At 39.0% G+C, this 15,699-nt stretch overlaps 1 protein-coding gene across 9 annotated transcripts in view; it reads right to left on the bottom strand.

Moving 5' to 3' along the window:
- LOC108385847 (uncharacterized) overlaps positions 1 to 15,699 on the bottom strand; it is a 92,897-nt gene that overhangs the window by 42,020 nt on the left and 35,178 nt on the right. For 4 of the 9 annotated variants that reach the window (XM_073240929.1, XM_073240923.1, XM_073240925.1 and 1 more), the window contains 2 exons: positions 14,933 to 15,033; positions 1,722 to 1,821 (listed from right to left, as the gene is read on the bottom strand). In XM_073240929.1, the coding sequence (XP_073097030.1) occupies positions 1,768 to 1,821; positions 14,933 to 15,033 (155 nt within the window). In that variant the 3' untranslated portion in view covers positions 1,722 to 1,767. The remainder of the gene's footprint in view (positions 1 to 1,721; positions 1,822 to 14,932; positions 15,034 to 15,699) is intronic. The other 5 variants (XR_012133196.1, XM_073240926.1, XM_073240927.1 and 2 more) reach the window with 2 other exon arrangements.

Here is a 15,699-nt window from a genome sequence, read left to right as displayed (position 1 = left end):
GCTCTGTGATCCAGGACCCTGCCTCTTCTCCCGCCAGTCTTAACCTCTTTCCAAACACTTTCTTTTTATGTCCCTAAACATTTATTTTCCATTTCTCAGCAAAATCCCTTCACGCAGTCATATATCCAGGCCTGTGCCCACTTGGGTTGCTCTGCATATGGAATGGTGACCCGTTGTCCATCCATCAAAATCTAATTTGTAATTCAAGTCTAAAGTCAGTAATATCTGATATATAAGCTTTCCTTATAAGACTCCTGAGATTTTAGAATCTCTTGTCCCTCTACACAGTGAATATATTTAAAATATAATGATTGTCTCTCCTAATGAAATTTTTTCTCATATGCCTGTCTCCTACTAGCTTATACATTCTTCAAACTTCTTTGTCTAAAAAGTCTTTGTCCTTCTATCACTTAGGAGACTGCCTGACACAGTCAGATGCAGTATTTTTAAGAAATTGACTTAGATGCGTTTCCATGATGTTGAGCATCTTTTCATGTGTCTGTTGGCCATCTGTATGTTTTGTTTCGAAAAATGTCTATTCAGACCCTCTACCCATTTTTTTTTTTGAGAGGACATCTCTCATATTTATTAATCAAATGGTTGTTAACAACAATAAAATTCTGTATAGGGGACTCAATGCACAATCATTAATCAACCCCAAGCCTAATTCTCAACAGTCTCCAATCTTCTGAAGCATAATGAACAAGTTCTTACACAGTGAATAATTCCTTACATGGTGAACAGTGCCAGGGAAGTCATATCACAGAAACTTTCAGTTTTGATCATGCATCATGAAGTATAAACAATCAAGTCAGATATGATTATTCGTTTGATTTTTATACTTGATTTATATCCTCTACCCATTTTTTATTCAGATTGTTTTTCTGGTGTTCAATTGTATGAATTCGTTATATATCTTGGATATTAGCCCCTTATTGGATCTATCATTTGTGAACATCTTCCCCCATTCAGTAGGTTGCCTTTTTGTTTTCTTGATGGTTTCCCTCACTGTGCAGGACTTTTCAATTTGATGGAGTCCCACTTGTTTATTTTTACTTTGGTATCTTCTGCCTGGGGAGATGTATCCAAAAAAGAATTGCTAAGGTTGATGTCCCAGAGTTTACTGTCTGTGTTTTCTTTGAGAAGTTTTATGGTTTCAGGTCCAATGTTTAGGTCTTTGATACATTTTGAGTTTATGGAATAAATAAGCCACAGAAATGAAAGGTACAGCCTAACGAATATAGTCAGTACTATTGTAATACCTTGGTGTGGTGACAGATAGTAACTACATTTATTCCATGGTAAGCATTTTGTAATGTACATAAATGTTGAATCACTATGCTATACACCCGAAACTAATACCACGCCAACTACTAAAAAAAAGAAATTCAGTGAACAAACGAATGTATGAAAATATGCACAGGGTTAAACTGAAAAAATAAGGAATTACTTTTGCTTCATTAGCTTTCCAATGCTACCACCTATTAATCCAAAAGCCGAAGCTGATTTATAAATAGGACATCTGAATCCTACCACTCAGTTGAATTCCTTGAAGCCATTTTACCACATTTCTTATAGAGTGGCAGGGGCACAATGGGAAGAACAGACTGGGGATGCAAAGATGGGTTTGCCTAGATCAGCTCCAAAGCCCCTTTCGGTTCTGTCCTATGTGCGTCTCTGCCCAGGACCAAGGCAAATGTGTGCTATTATTAAGGACTTACCTGAGGTCCTTTATCAGGGAGACCAGTTGACCAGATGTCATAAATGCTAAGAGAGCAAGAACTGAGTAAGGAAAATGAAATTAAGCAAATCTGCTTCCTTCTGTGAAAGAAAAAACAAACCGTGTTAGCAATGCTTCAGCTTCACAAAACCGGCATGCCCTTCTTTCTGACCTCATACCGGAAACGAGCCCACTGCAGGAACTTGTTCAGTGCTGGAAGACAGGACAGTGCCAAAGGCCTGGGAAGGGCATATGCACAATGCAGGCTTCCAAACTCACATAAGCAAGAGCAAAATGGGAATATGACATGAAATAAAGTCAACGGCAAAGTGACCCATACTCTTTGTTTCGCCAGACTAGAAAGTCTCTATTACACAAGCTACCATTTTGTTAATATAGTCATTCAACCTCCTAAACTTTTTCCTTCGATGTCACACATAGAACCAGATGCTGTTAGAGTTACAAAAGGCATGAGACACCATCTGCTTGGATGATTCTCCTATCGTGATCCCTGCAACCCTGGGTTCTGATGTGACGCCTCAGGGACTAGCCAAGAAACAGAAGAAGTCTATTTAAGAGCTTAAAATAACCCGATCTAGTCTAACTCCCTTGATTTAGAGATGAGACATCTGAGGCACAGAAAGGCTAAGTGATTCATCAAGTTCATGGCAGATGTCTAGGACCTGCCCAGCTCTTACAATGCCCATTCAAATGGGGACATTATACTTGGACATGTTTTAGAGCCCAACTGCCTCAATTCAAACCCTGCTGCTGTTATATGACTTTGAGCAATTCATTGACCCTTTCTGGGTATCTGAAAAGCAGGGTTCATACTGGTATATGCCTTATAGTATTGTTTTGAAGAATAAGTGGGTAATACATAGGTAGAGCCTAGCACATAGTAAGCACTCAAAGTATTACCTATTGTTACAGTAACTCTTTTTAAGTTTTATCAAACTCAAACCTTCATGGCTAGGCACTGTATTAATTTCCTATGGTTGCTACAGCAGGTGACCATAAATTTCATATCTTAAAAAAAATAGAAATTTATTATCTTAAAGTTATCAGGACCAAATGTCCAAAATGGGATTCCCTGGGCTAAGATCAAGGTGTCAGCAGGGCTCATATCTTTCTGGAGCTTATAGGGGAGCCCCTTTCCTTTGACTTTTCCAGCTTTCAGAGGATCCCCATATTCGTAGGCTTGACTCTCCCCTTCCTCCACCTTCAAAGCCGGCAGTGTAGCTTTATCCAACCTCTAATTCTGACTCTCTACCCTCTATCTTTTACTTCTCTCACTTAAAAGGACCCTTGTGATTACAGCGGACTCACTCAGATCATTCAGGATAATCTCCCTATCTCAAGAGCCTTACCTGAATCACACATGCAAAGGCCTTTTTCCATGTAAGGTGGTATATTCACAGGGTCTAGGGATTTCAATACGGACATCTTTGAAGGACCATTATTCTATGTGTCATAGCTAGGTAATATATTTAATGCACAAAACAGCTGTGTGTAAGAGAGGAAGGAATGGTGTATGCTTTTAAATATTAGACTAAACAAACGGATACATCCCAGATCTGACTTGGTTTGGCGCCACCGGCTTCAGATCCCTGCCCCATAGCATTGCATTGCTTGGTTAAACCAGGTCTCTGTGAAGCAAAGAAGCAAGGTGGTGACTGCCTGAGTCTATGCTACTTAAGAACCCTAGCTAATTCAAAATAGTTTTCTCATAATGAAATAAAATGGTACGTTTCCTCCCAAATTCACCCAGTCTGCTCCCTACTTGTTTTAAATACCTGACCATGGAAATGACCCAGTTTTTATCTCCCTCTGTTGCCTATTTCAAATTAAATTCTTTCACAGCCAGTAACAACAGGGAGTCATACCAACAGGTGCTTCAGCATACACTCCTATTTTACTTCTCTTTTTTAGCCATTACACCTGGTGAACTTGGAGATCCTCCAGGGATGGCATCTGTTGTCACCATCTCCCACGAAATGCAGGCCCACAGTTGTTGACCTGCAAGTGTCAGCGAAAACCCGAACCGTACTTGGCTCTGTTGTCTCATGGCTTTGCCACCACATGGTGAATCAAACCACACGTCACAGTTGGTCGTTGAAAGAAACAGAGAAATGGTCAATTCAAAGACATCTTCCTTGGCACTACTGGGAGGCAAATTATGAAACCTACCTAACTACCTCCTCTATTTAGTCTGATTGTTTCCGTTGCCAACATGGAAAGTGGAGTTTTAAAATGAGCCCTAATGGATACTTCTGAGACCACAGCCCCGTTGCTAAAATGTACATTGTCTTCATAAGCAGGAGTGAGGTTCAAGTATGAAAAGAACACAGTGTGCTTGAAGCCATGACACAGAAAGAAGGATGAGCAAGAAGTAACAAGTAGGCAGCACAGAGAGAGAAAATAGAGGATGAAGTTATCGTCGATGCCTATACAGTGAGTATGTGGGAAAACGACTCGGGAATGAGGGTCAGAAGTCGTAGATGAAAGAAGGAAAGGTCAGTCTTGGTCCACTTCTGGCTGCCAACGAGATGAAAGATGCTAAAGGCAAGAGTCTAAAGCCCATCGAGTCATTACATTATCGAACTTTATGAGCCACTGCTTGTTCAACAGATGGAAGAAACAACTACTGCCACGTGTCGTACTTCTACAAACAAAACAGACTCCTACCCATTGAGTCTCTTCCCTCTGAACCAGTTCTCATCCCACTAAAACTGCATTGGTGTGGTCAATAAAACCAAGTGAATGGAGAAGATGCTGGTAGAAGTGGGTGTTAAGGGAACTGTTTTTAACTCTCAGACACTGTATTCATTTCCTGTTACGGCTGTGATAAATCACCACCAACCTAGTGGTTTAAAGGAACACAACGTCACTATCTTACAGCTCTGTGGCCAGAAGTCTGAAGTGGACCTTATGACCTGAATGAATGTCAAGAAATGATCCCAGGAGATCAACAGCCCATGTTCACATATGCAGTCTTTAGTAGATGTGCAGCAGGGAGAACAAAAACGATGTAGTCAGAGAAAGACACCAGGGGCAACTCCTGTGTGAGGGGAGCGGCAGAATTCAATTAATTCACACGGGGAGGGGGACATATGATGCTAGAATCCAAGTGAATGAATTTTACTCAGTATTGGTGAAATTATAAATTACTTTTTCTGTTGTTCTGTGCCACTGACTTCGAACAAGTTTTGTCAATCATATTCTTGCCTCTGGATGAAATCTCAAAAAAGTAAAAAAGCTTTCCCATCATTCACACATTTAAGTGAATAGTCTCTTTTAATAAAAAATGCCCAGTTCAGTGGCTCTAATATCAATGCTTTAGTCTTTTGTATAAGTCAAAGCTATTTCCGTGTCATCTTGCTCCTTGGGCGGACTTAGCCTTGAGAGCTGCATTAGGGGAGGGGAGCTTGATCCACTTCTGGACTTTGTTCCTGCGCTTTGCTTTTTACTGGGTGGTCTCTGGTCTTTCAGGGCTCAAGATGAGGCAGAGAGGAGAGAGACATGGCAGAAACAATTTTACTTGACTGGTATGGTTGCCCCTGACAGTGGTGGCCACTGAAAGACCCCTGCCCTCTCACAGTCTTTCATGGGGCACTTCAGTGTGGTCTTCAGAAATGCCTACTCCCCTGCATTTCTCACCTGACTGTTCCCTGGGGAGACAGCACCTCTGCCATCTCCAACAGGTTGCTCACGACTCTCCCATGAGCCCTAGTATCCAGCAGTCTATCCACACATATTCTCACTCACGGGGCCACCATACCCTCCAGGAGATCCTCTGGGGCAGGATCTTTCCAGATGGCCCAGGTTCAGCTCCTGTATCAACGTACGTCTGGTCCACACCTACAAGAGCAGACCATTTTGATTGCAGCCCTGTGTTTTTGGTGTGCTGCCACACACTGCTCCCTTTAAACTCTTTCCTTTATAATTTTCAGATATAAATCAAGTTCTTAACTATTAGTAATTGCTGGTCAGACTCTCTAGATGATTTCCTAAAACACTGTTCAGGAGACATGAGGTCAGAGTTACATAACCGTCTGCCATACCCTTCTCTGGGTACCTATAATCTTGCATTCTCTGTACAGATGGTCTGGTAGATACTGTACTCAGTCTTTGGGATCCTGCCAAGAACTCCTGAGTAGAGGGAAAAGCCCCAGTTAATAACTTGTTGGATGATGATAGCTGATAGATGATAGATGATAGATAGATGATGATAGATGATCGATGACAGATGATAGACAGATAGAAGGATAGATAAACAGAAACATTCCAAGGACTTAAATGCCTGGAATAATCTAATAATCCAACCAGGCAGTATGCATCTACTAGCACTAGTCTTGTGTATTTCATTGACAGTGAGGGAGTTTTGATGACTGCACGGACAATTGTCCTTCCTACCTCTTTTGAGCCTCCATGATTTTAGTGTTTCTTCTTGGACCTCCCACTTCCACTGTCTCTAAATTCCCGTTCCCTTATTCGAGCATATGCTTCCAGTCTCACTTTGACGCGGAGAAAAGGATTATGACTGGACGAAAGCAGAAGACAGGAATATAACTGGTTTTCTCAGGACCCCAGCAGTTTCGGGCACAGGTCTTGCTATGAGCTGTGCGGGGCAGTGTGCACGCCCGATTCTGGTCCTAGTCAAGATGCCATGCATTGCATGGTAGGGCCAGCCGTGCTAGGCTGAGCTGCAGTTTCGTCTCTGTAAACTAAGATTTTATACCTTCCAATATCCCAGGACCTTGTAGGTTGACTCATTAAAGCTGCAGGACAGTCACTCACACCACTCAGCCTCACCCAAGGCTCATTTGTACACCAGAAAATCCATTTGCTAATTGACAGTGATTCAGATTCAGCTACATTTATTTCAAGCAAGCTACATGTCAGACATTGAGCTTGAGGACTTCTCATCCATCATCTCATTTAGTCCTCCTGCCAATGGTGACAGGACGTCCCCAGAAGGACACCTATTTAGGAAAACGAATAAGGTTTAGAGAGTTTCTTGGAAATGTTGAGTCAAGGCAAAGAGAAAGAGATGATCTGTGAAGATGCTCTTCAATCTCTGCTCTGGAAGCTGATCTCAGTGAGGACACACAGAGTCTTCGCCATTAGCAGCACTGGACACTCATTGGCCAAACCCTTCTACTCGTTTAGTATTGTATGTGGACACTTTGTGCCTCCCCAAAACAACTTATCCTCTCACTTATAACCACGCTGCCTCTGTAGAAGGAACCTAGGCACACAATGTTTTCCTCAATACAGAATGTCCCCGTCTCCTTAATAGATGTATACTCTTTCTTAAATCTGATGTAGCTCACTTTCCACAACAGCAAACTCTGTAACTTGCCCTCAGAGGAAATCCCTGGAGACTTTCTCCACCTATGCTGAGCATGTAGAAGGTAATCTATGTCCTTTCTGTGGTCCTAGATATGAAAATGTGGGAGGGAAGAAGGGTATAGATGAAAGAGATTCAAACTTTTAAATCTGCAATCATGTCAAAGAACTGCCCCATAGCTGTATGTTTCATATTTGTCATTTTTTAAAGCATTTCTGCAGTGCCACGCACTTGGTGTTTTGATAGGAATGTCACTCTATTCTCAAAGCACTCATTGTCCAGTCGGGGGCACAAACATATAGGGAAATAATTTCAATGCAGTGAACTAATGGTTGCTTAATATTTAAATGTGGTACCGTCAGGGGACTGAGATTTGGAATACTGTGTCTCCATGGTCGGGGAGAGTCTCATAGCTCAGGCAACAAATGAGCAGTTATACATTAAGAACAGAAATTCATTGGACAGGAAAAGGAGGGGCAGTGGAGGAAGGAGTGAGGAGGAATGCCTAGGGCAGGACATTCCAAGCAGAAAGAACGGAGGCAGCAGACAGCACAGGAGTTTGAAGGAAATAGGAGATACTTGGTATGCTATCCTGATTTTTGTGAGTGGAAATGAGGCTGACAGTCAGCATCAAGTCAAGACTGACACCTATTGTTAAGATTAGAAGTTTGAATGGCATTCAGTAACCAGTAGGTGCAGAATTAAAGCAATGTAATATCATGAACATATATGTGTTTCTAAAAGACAGTTTTAATAGTATTATGATTTCTGGAAGCTAAGTTGTTTTGTAACTGCTAAGTAAAATATATGAATGATAATATTTATTTTAAGGAAGCACATTATTCTACCACAATGTGTTTAAAATAGTTCTTCTGCAATATACTTTCCTTCTTTGCTCTGGTCTTTCTGGATATACCAACAACTCAATACATAGTATACAGCTGTGGTTTAGTGGGACATGGCTAAACCTAGAGACAGAAAACTTGGTTCTGAATCCCTATCCTTTCTTGTTCTAGCTCTGTGACCTTGTGTCAGTCGTTTAACTTCTCTGAGATTCAATTTCCTCAACAGGGAAACAGCGACATTGACATCCACCTTCTGGTTTGTAGTGAGGGTTAAATTAAGGAATAAGTGAGGTAGCCCTTGGACCTACAAAGTCCTCCAGGACTCACCCTCAGGGATTCCAACTCATGAAATTTAGGATACAGCTAAATGATATTTAGCAGATCCTGCTGGTCCCGCACTGGCCAACCCCCTTTCCTTTCTGAATGAGAGAACTAGCGATGGAGCTGGACCGAAAGTCTAGATCCTAGAACTATGCACTTTTGTCATTCAAAAATGTTCCTCTGGAATGGCTTCAGATGGCCAAGACCTCATTCAAACTTAAAACTTACATGGAAGTCTGCTAATACGTATGCAATGAGATCCTGATTCCTTGATCTAACTGTGATTGGTTTGCCCTTAATAGGTTCATTTTCTCTTAATGAAAAAAAAAAATCAGATTTCTTCTTTACTCACCACAAACTTCAGTTGACCCTGAAACACCACAGGGAATAAGGGCACTGACCCTAGATGCAGTAAAAAATCCTTGTATAACTTTGACTCCCCCAAAACTTAACTACTAACATCCTACTCTTGACCAGAAGCCTTACAACATAAACAGTCAATTTACACATATTTTGTAGTTATCTCTTGTATACTATATTCTTAAAATACATTAAAGAAACATTTTCAAACTGTTACAAACCCTCCAAATTTTTGTAATACCTTTATTGAAAAAAATCTGCATATTAAATGGACCCACACAGTTCAAACCTGTGTTGTTTAAGGGCCAAATTTGTACTATAAGCAGATAAACAGTTCTATTGCCATCCACTGATTAAAGATTGATACACTAAAAATGAAGGAAAACTAATGACTTAATTATAATTCCACTAAAGAAAATATGTGGATTTATGTCTTAACCATATGTACTTTGTTATGGAGTTTTAAGTAGGAAGAGTAGACAAATTTGTCAGATATAATCAGAAAGAAAAAAATTTTTCTTAAATGAAGTTTCATATATTAAAAACGGACTTTGTACTTTTCATTTAAGATTCCAAAACAGAATTACATAGAATAAATGAATTTAAATAAGACCATTCAGGCAGCAAAGAGGAAATTTGGTAGAACTGTAATAAAAATACAGAATAAGAGGTTCCATTTCAGAGAAAAAAGATCCCAGAGTAGAACTGTCCTCAAGGACCTGGTGGAAGTGAAAAATGGATCGTCTGGAGGTCATTCTCCATACTAAGCCTCAGAGATTCATTATTAATAAATATCTTCAATAACAAAGAGTAAATTAAAGTTGAGGATACACAGAAACTTTGCACATCAAGCAAACATCAAAAGACAACAGAAACAAATCCACAAAGACTTCTGGTATTGATATTAAATGAGACTATAAATCAACTGTACTTTAAATGTTGAAATAATAAAGACAAACTTGAAAATATGTAAATTATGGGAAAATATAGAAAGTAACCTAATATATTTGAAAAAGAACCAAACAGAATGTCTAGAAATTTTGAACATAATAACCATAAAGGAAGATTCGGTGATGGTGCTTGACAGCAGATTAGACAGAGCTTGCAAGAGAATTGCTAAAAAGGAGAATTCCTTATGAGAATGAGAAAGAATGATGCTCAGAAGGACATAAAATTGAAAAGATATGAAAGCAAGTTCAAAAAACATGGAGAACTGAGTTAGGATGTCTAATATATATTTAATCACAGCTGTAGAAGGTAAGCAAAGAGTATGGGGGACAAAGCAATATTTGAAGAAACTGCTGAGAATTTTCCAAAACGAATGAAAGACCCAACCTACAGATTCAAGTCCGAGAAATCCAGGGGAAGACAGACGAAAGGAAATCCACATTACGGTAAAACTGCAGAAGCCTGGGAACAATCCTAAGATGTTAAAAAGCTGGAGAAAAGAAGAGATAGCTTTCAAAGAGGTAATAGTTAAACTGTGAGCAAAGTTCTTAACAGTAGCAACAGAATTTATAAGACAATGCAACAATATCTAAAAGTGGTTGAAAGGATATGGTTAACCTAGAATTCTAAACTCAGAAAAACACATTTCAAGATTGATGATAAAATGCATTTTCAGGCAAACAAAAGAACTATTTATCCCCTCATGTAAAAGATACATAAAATATGCATGTCCAGTAGTAGGAAGTGTCTCAGATAAATGGAATAAAGAATGTAGAGTGGTAATTATGCAAGTTTTTCTCACTTCCCTGCCCTCTGCCTTCTATTATTACTGTTAAGAGATTGCTCTTAGTTTGAAGTCAACTGTCTTTCTTCTCTGCATGATTTTAAGAAGTCTCTATCCATTACTCTATAGTTTCTTTATAATGTTACTGAGTAAGGGTTTCTGTTTAGTCTATTTACTATACATCTCACTTCTTGAATTTGTCGATTAGTGTGTTTGAGTCATTTCCAAGCAAACATCTTCTTGAAAATTTCCTCTGAAAATATTCAGAACACCCTGGTATGTGTTCCATCATCAGAAAAAGTAAATGAATCTAGAATATATGAAGAACTCTTAAAACTGCATGACAACAAAAATAACCCAATAAGAAAATGACAAATAATTTGAATAACCCCTTCCAGTGAAGGTGTATGAATTGTCAGTATGTACATGAAAAGATCATCATTAGTCATTAGGGAAATCAAAATTAAAATGTCAAACAAATACCGCTACTCATTCACCAAAATGGCTAAAATTAAAAAGACTAGCCATATAAAGTGTTGGTAAGAATACAGAGCAACTAGAACTCTCACACACAGCTGGTGTGAATGTAAAATCTTACTTTTTGGCAACAGCAGAAAACACTTTGGAAAACAGCTTGGCAGTTTGTTTCAAATTAAAAATGATACAGGTATTTCACTTCTTGATATGTACCCAGAATAAATGGACGTGTATATCCATATAATCTTGTGTGAATATTTGAGCAGCTTTATTTAGAACAGCCCAAAACAAATCAATCCAAATGCCCACAATAGGTAATGAATGAACAAAATATGGCATGCTTATACAGTAGAATATAACTCAGTAATATAAGAAAAAAAATACTTATACACATAACAATGTGGATAAATCTCAAAACTATTATGTAGAATGTAATAAGCCAAATGAAAAAAAGTATAAATACTATATGATTGAATTTCTACATAATTCTAGAAAATGTAAGTTAATCAATAGAAACAGAAATCAGATTAGTGGTTGCCTGGAAATGGAGGGGGAGGAAGGGATGGATTACAAAGTGGTGTGAGGATGCTCCTTGGGGTGATAGCAATATCTAACATCTTGATTGTAATGATGTCTTTATGGGTATGCATATGTGTCAAAATATATCAATTGTACATTTTAACATATTATGTTTATTATACCTCAAAGATCTTTTTAAAAACAGTTATCAAAGATAAAGGGATTGGGACGGACAAATGATGGAATTACTTGGTCACCCTACGTTACTCATCCCTGGAAACTTTAAATTTTACAAAGTATGCATGAACGTATTTCAGGCATTTTGGAAACACCTACTTTCTGAAGACTGAACTGATTGACATCTCTCTTCCTTTCACCTCTGTGATTTGGCATCTATGGCTTTTACTATTTCAGATGACACACTTCTGTATAGTAAATAGAGACTCCCATGAATGGTCATTTTTTAAAAGACCAGCTACTTTATGATTCCCTTGTGCCTCCTAGTTATACTACCGTGAGTGACATTCCCAGTCTTTTTTTAAAGCAAAGACAATGGGTTAGCTGCTTAGACATTCACACTTATTTCTTTTTGTCGTCGTTTTTTACATATTACTACCCTAATAAAATGGAAAAAAACAATTGTGATGCTTGTTAATGTAGCGGATCAATAAACTGGAAAGGGCACTTATATATTCAAGTACAATTAACCTTGTATTTGTTTTCTCTTTTTAATAAAAAGAATGTGTTAATTTGGAAAAGGAGTCATGTAAAACAGCTCTGGTGCTTCTTTTGAGTGTCTTCATTTTAGTAAGACAATAAACATAATTAAATGTCTTAAATATTAAAGTTTGTAGTTATTTTGTTAAATGATGTTCATTTGCTGATATAATTAATATTCAAAAACCAGTTTTAGCCTTTGTTTAAATGTGTAATACTGTCATATAGTAGTGATGTGTTATACTGTAAATTTTAAAAAGAAATCAAATTGTAATGTTCTTAAAGCATATGTGCACAAATTACACGGTTCAAATGTTTTCACAATGGCAGAGAAATTGTAAATAAACATACCATAAATATAAATGCAAAAATAAAATCTGAACGCCGTATTCTCTCTTTCAGCACCTTTTGGAACTCCAAATACATGTTAGAACTTCCCATTCTTTCTTCCATGCCTCTTAATCTCTTCTCCATATTCTCCATCTTTTTGTCCCTATGTGTTGGCATTCCTAGTAATTTCTCCTCAGCTATCTTCCAGTTTACTAATCATTTCTTAGATTTTTTGTCTAATTTACTTCTATATCTACTCTTTGAGTTTTCATTTTGTTCAGCGCCATTTTAATTTACAGAATTTCTCATTGGTTGTTTGACATCAGTTAGGTCACTCTTTATGTTGCAAAAAAAAAATTTCCTTTTTGCTGAAGGTACTTTCAAGCCTTCCTGCCATTTATGGAAGCATAAGAACATAAGTGTTTTATAGTGTCTACTAATTTTATATTTAAATTTTGAAGATCTGTATATTTTTATTTCTAGGTGTTCACTCATGGTGACTTATATATTCAGGGTGTGCTCTATCTTTGACTAGCAATGCTCAATGTTCTTGAAAACATACTTGTCATAATTTGAAGCCTAGAATGAAGTTCTCTTTCTCCAGAAGTTTGCAGTTGTGTCTGCAACAATAAATACTTATCAGTCTTAAGTAACTTAATTCACAGCTAGCAATAACTTTGTTTTCACCTTGAGGATTTCAGAACTAATCAGGCAATATGAAACTGGCCTGAAAATATATGCAAAGGCAGGTCTGAGGCCACTAGTTTTCAGAAAATGTCCCACATGCTCTGCTCAGTTACAAGGTGAGCCTTAGGACTTAAGACTTAGGTGGAAGCTTGGCTTACTTCAAAGTCACTCTTATTCTGTTTATATAGCTAATTGGGACTAGTTTAATGCAGGGTGAGTCTTCTATTAGACTCCATATCTGGGTTCTAGAATTTGATTTCTGTTACTTCTACCCTTTGGTAATGTCTACACCAAAATTCAAGTTGGCAAATTCCCTCCAGGCAAAAACAGCTTTGGTTAAGTACATCTTTGTGGGTTTTCAGTGTTCCTTCCAGTTTAACCAGGTAATTTTTTGTTATCTCATCAACTTTTTGATGATTTTAATTATATTTTCATAAAATAATTTCTCCAGCAATTTTTCTCATGGTGTGAGTATGTAATATGCATGCAATGCAGTGGAGGGGAGGGACCTAGGATGAAAAAGTAGCCCATCACTATAGGAAACTTAAGTCTGCACATTGAACAAATCAAAAATAATGTAACACACACACACACAATTTATATTGGCTGGATTATTTTGGGTATAGATCAAGTCATCTGTATAATTTTCTATACGATTTATCATGAACACTCTTATAAAAAGTGGAATAACGATTTGATCTTTTTTTTTTTTTGGTCAAACATACAACATTTGACCATTTACGGACTGAGAGTGAAAATGCAGAAAAGAAACATCCAAGCAAATTAATTCCTTTTACAGTCATCTACAAATCCTATCCCCATAGTAAACAAGTCCTCCCCTACATTTCTTCCTTTGCAGTTCATTTTTCCCCTGGTCATGAATTTTCAAAGCAATACCTTAGGCATTTATTTTGCAGTTAAATCAATTGCTTCATTATTAACCCAACTTTCACTCCCTGTACGTCTGGAGAATTTTTAAAACACACTAATGAACAGAAAAATAAATCATAGTTGCCAATTATTTACAATAGAACAGACTGTTTCTGAAATGTCAATAACGTAATGTACAAATAAGCATGTTTTAAATTCTCAGCTTTTATACAATGATCACAAATCATTACCAGTAGTAGCAACAACACTATTTTTAACTTATTTTCCTGAGTCAAACTAAAGAACAAACTCAAAATTAAATCAGTTCTCTTTGGCCAATAGCCACATTATATAACAAATATTGCCAATGATTAGAATTGAATATTTCAAAAATTCTCACATATACATACACGTATAGGGTTGGTTGCTATAAATGAATTGATAAGTCATATCACCTCAAGTCACGTAAAATTTCTTGTTTACCTTTCTTACTAGTCTCTACTACCCTCTCTCCCTAACCATGATCATGAAAAACAATAAAAGGATAACTCACATATTTAAATAATTCTCTTTCATGTTCCCTTGTAGCTAACTATTTTAATTTATGCTGGATTTCTCCAAGTGGGCCTAAGAAAGCTCAAAGTGATATGAGGTATTGCTAAAATTATACGTAATCGGCGAATTCAAGTTGGCCCCGTGAGAGGTGAGACAGAGAAGTCATCCCAAAACCACAAATAGTATAAAAATATAGTTAATTAATACTACTAACCCTAAAACAGCAAAAAGAAACAAGGCTGAACCAGACTGCCTACAGACCCCATGAACAGAGTGGACCTCAAGAAACAGGGTCACATACAAAAGCCTTGATCCGGCGGGACCCGAGCCCTTCCCCCACCCCAGCTCCCCCGCCTGAGGAAGGGAAACGGAGCAGGGAAGCGGGTGGAGGCCTGGGACTGCGGAACTCCCAGTCCTGGAGACCTGCTTTGCGAGCAGAAACCTACCTTGTGTGGTGCTCTGGAGGATGGGGAGCTCGGACACACGGATTGCTTGAGAGACTGACATTCCGGCCATTTGTGGAGGACAGGATCCACGTCCAGCCGCTCTGTAGGAGGAAAGGCAGATGGTCTGAGAGGCTTCCGAGCAGCAGCGAGAGGGCTGCTGAAGGGGCGGGGCTTACACGGAGCTTCGTGCACGGGGGAGGGGAGAGCTGGACAAGGCTGGCTGGGCGAGCTCTGCCCAGCAGATTGGGAACTTTGAGGCTCTTCAGGCGCTCCCATCCCCTTGGCTGGCTGCTCAGCCCCGAGGCCCCCACTGTGACATGCAGCCTGCGGAGCCTTCCTCCTGCCCTGCCAGCACCGGTTCACAAATGGTTCACAAACCGGCTGTCACTGCGCTGCCATCAGGCCAGCCAGAGGAAGGCCCCGCCTACAACAGCTAGAGCCGCAAAGCACAGAGGCTTACACCTGTGTGCTTGTCCCACTGGCCCTGACACTGGAGACAGGCACCCGCAGACGGGAATCAGGAAACAGATCTTTCCTCCCCCCAGGCACCAGCTCTGCTCCCCTGCGTCCCCCAACCTCACTCTATGGCCTGAGCAACTCCCGAGCTTGGAGCTTCTGGGCATTAGTGGGCACCGCACGCAAATATGAAATGTCACAAGAACATGGTTCAGACCAAAATCTCAGAAAACCCAAAAAAAGGACCAAATGAACCTGAACTCACCAATCTACCTGAAAGAGAGTTCAAAAGAAAAATCATAAACAAGCTC

Source organism: Manis javanica, chromosome 7 (genome assembly GCF_040802235.1).
Source record: "Manis javanica isolate MJ-LG chromosome 7, MJ_LKY, whole genome shotgun sequence".
Classification (NCBI taxonomy): domain Eukaryota; kingdom Metazoa; phylum Chordata; class Mammalia; order Pholidota; family Manidae; genus Manis; species Manis javanica.
This window is presented reverse-complemented; position numbering and strand designations above follow the sequence as displayed.